Source organism: Hyalella azteca, unplaced genomic scaffold, assembly GCF_000764305.2.
Source record: "Hyalella azteca isolate HAZT.00-mixed unplaced genomic scaffold, Hazt_2.0.2 contig3869, whole genome shotgun sequence".
In the NCBI taxonomy this organism is placed as follows: Eukaryota; Metazoa; Arthropoda; class Malacostraca; order Amphipoda; family Hyalellidae; genus Hyalella; species Hyalella azteca.
In genome coordinates this window covers 63,992-66,349 of record NW_025934101.1, presented here as the reverse complement: position 1 = coordinate 66,349, position 2,358 = coordinate 63,992, and the positions used below count along the sequence as shown (strand labels likewise).

At 47.3% G+C, this 2,358-nt stretch overlaps 1 protein-coding gene across 1 annotated transcript in view; it reads left to right on the top strand.

Annotated features, from left to right (window-relative positions):
* Positions 1 to 2,358, top strand: part of LOC108666170 (filamin-C) — a gene marked incomplete at its 3' end in the record, with an annotated part of 68,931 nt that overhangs the window by 5,382 nt on the left and 61,191 nt on the right. The window contains exon 3 of the mRNA XM_047879808.1: positions 1,784 to 1,929. Coding sequence (XP_047735764.1) covers positions 1,784 to 1,929 — 146 coding nt within the window. The remainder of the gene's footprint in view (positions 1 to 1,783; positions 1,930 to 2,358) is intronic.

Genomic DNA, 2,358 nt, shown 5'->3' with positions numbered 1-2,358 from the left:
GTGGGTAGGTGGGTTGGGGGTGGGGCGGTATATAGTGAACACATAGGTGGGTTGGTATATTATATTATATTATTATTATTATAATAATAATAATATTATATAGATATATTATATTAGATATATTATATTATAGTATATTATATTATTAGATAGAATGTTATAGTGGTCCAAACTGTGTCAGGGTGACCCACATGTGGGCTAAAAGTACACATCATTATTTAGACAAAATCCCACTTATTTTTATTATTTTATTATTACAAAATCTTTTATTTTCTTATTAAAAATAAAGACAAAATACCTTTTATTTTTCTGTATGTAATTCCGAGACACAATCTCTACAGGATGCAGGCATCCTGCTGCTATACCTGCTGCTATACCTGCAGCTATACCTGCTGCTATACCTGCTGCTATACCTGCTGCTATACCTGCTGCTATACCTGCTGCTATACCTGCTGCTATACCTGCTGCTATACCTGCTGCTATACCTGCTGCTATACCTGCTGCTATACCTGCTGCTATACCTGCTGCTATACCTGCTGCTATACCTGCTGCTATACCTGCTGCTATACCTGCTGCTATACCTGCTGCTATACCTGCTGCTATACCTGCTGCTATACCTGCTGCTATACCTGCTGCTATACCTGCTGCTATACCTGCTGCTATACCTGCTGCTATACCTGCTGCTATACCTGCTGCTATACCTGCTGCTATACCTGCTGCTATACCTGCTGCTATACCTGCTGCTATACCTGCTGCTATACCTGCTGCTATACCTGCTGCTATACCTGCTGCTATACCTGCTGCTATACCTGCTGCTATACCTGCTGCTATACCTGCTGCTATACCTGCTGCTATACCTGCTGCTATACCTGCTGCTATACCTGCTGCTATACCTGCTGCTATACCTGCTGCTATACCTGCTGCTATACCTGCTGCTATACCTGCTGCTATACCTGCTGCTATACCTGCTGCTATACCTGCTGCTATACCTGCTGCTATACCTGCTGCTATACCTGCTGCTATACCTGCTGCTATACCTGCTGCTATACCTGCTGCTATACCTGCTGCTATACCTGCTGCTATACCTGCTGCTATACCTGCTGCTATACCTGCTGCTATACCTGCTGCTATACCTGCTGCTATACCTNCCACCTCCCCCTCCTCTACCCACCTCCCCCCCAATTACGTCACCCGCCATGATGACTCCTCAGTGAGGCACTCAACCGCACACAACGCCAGCATTGTGCTGCACGCTGCAGCATACAGCATGTAGCGTGCTGCTTGTAACATGCAGCATGTAGCATACTTCTGCAGCATGTAGCGTGCAGCGTGCAGCACAATGCTGCACGCTGCAGCATACATCTGCAGCATGTAGCAAACATCTGCAGCTTGTAGCGTGTAGCATGCAGCATTGTGCTGCACGCTGCAGCATACATCTGCCGCTTGTAGCATGCAGCGTGCAGCATGTAGCATATACATTTGCAGCGTGCACACAGCGTGTAGCGCGGTATTGTAGGCGCATTATAGTCGAATTATTGGTGGATTATAGGTGCATTATTAGTGGATTATTGGCGTGTGATCGACGTATTATAAGCGTATTATGGGCGGATTATCGTAGGTCATTTCGCGGGTCTATCTGGTCTGGAAGATGGGTGGGGTGTGGGGTATGGGGTGACATTTGGTAGGGATAAGGGGGGTAGGTCATACCGTCGACATTTGGTAGAGATAAGGGGTAGGTCATACTAAACAAAGTGTGTCAACCTGACCCACTTGTGCCCCCCAGACTCGACCGACATCGTAGACTGTAAGCTGAAGCTGATCCTGGGTCTGATCTGGACGCTGATCTTGCACTATAGCATCAGCCTCCCCGTGTGGGAGGGCGAGGCTGACCCACCTTCTGACAAGCAGCACACCCCCAAGCAAAGGTGGGTCACTACAGCATAAGCCTCCCCGTGTGGGAGGGCGAGGCTGACCCACCTTCTGACAAGCAGCACACCCCCAAGCAAAGGTGGGTCACTGCAGCATCAGCCTCCCCGTGTGGGAGGGCGAGGCTGACCCACCTTCTGACAAGCAAAGGTGGGTCACACCACCCACTCAGGTAATTAAGTGGGTAACATACCCGACCGTTAGTCCAGAAGATAATATTTGGTCCAGCCTGACCCACTTTTATACCACGACACACTTTTATAACATGATCCACTTTTATACCGTGACCCACTTTTATACCATGACACACTTTTATGCCATGACCCACTTTTATACCATGACACACTTTTATACCATGACCCACTTTTATACCATGACCCACTTTTATGCCATGACCCACTTTTATACCATGACCCACTTTTATACCATGAC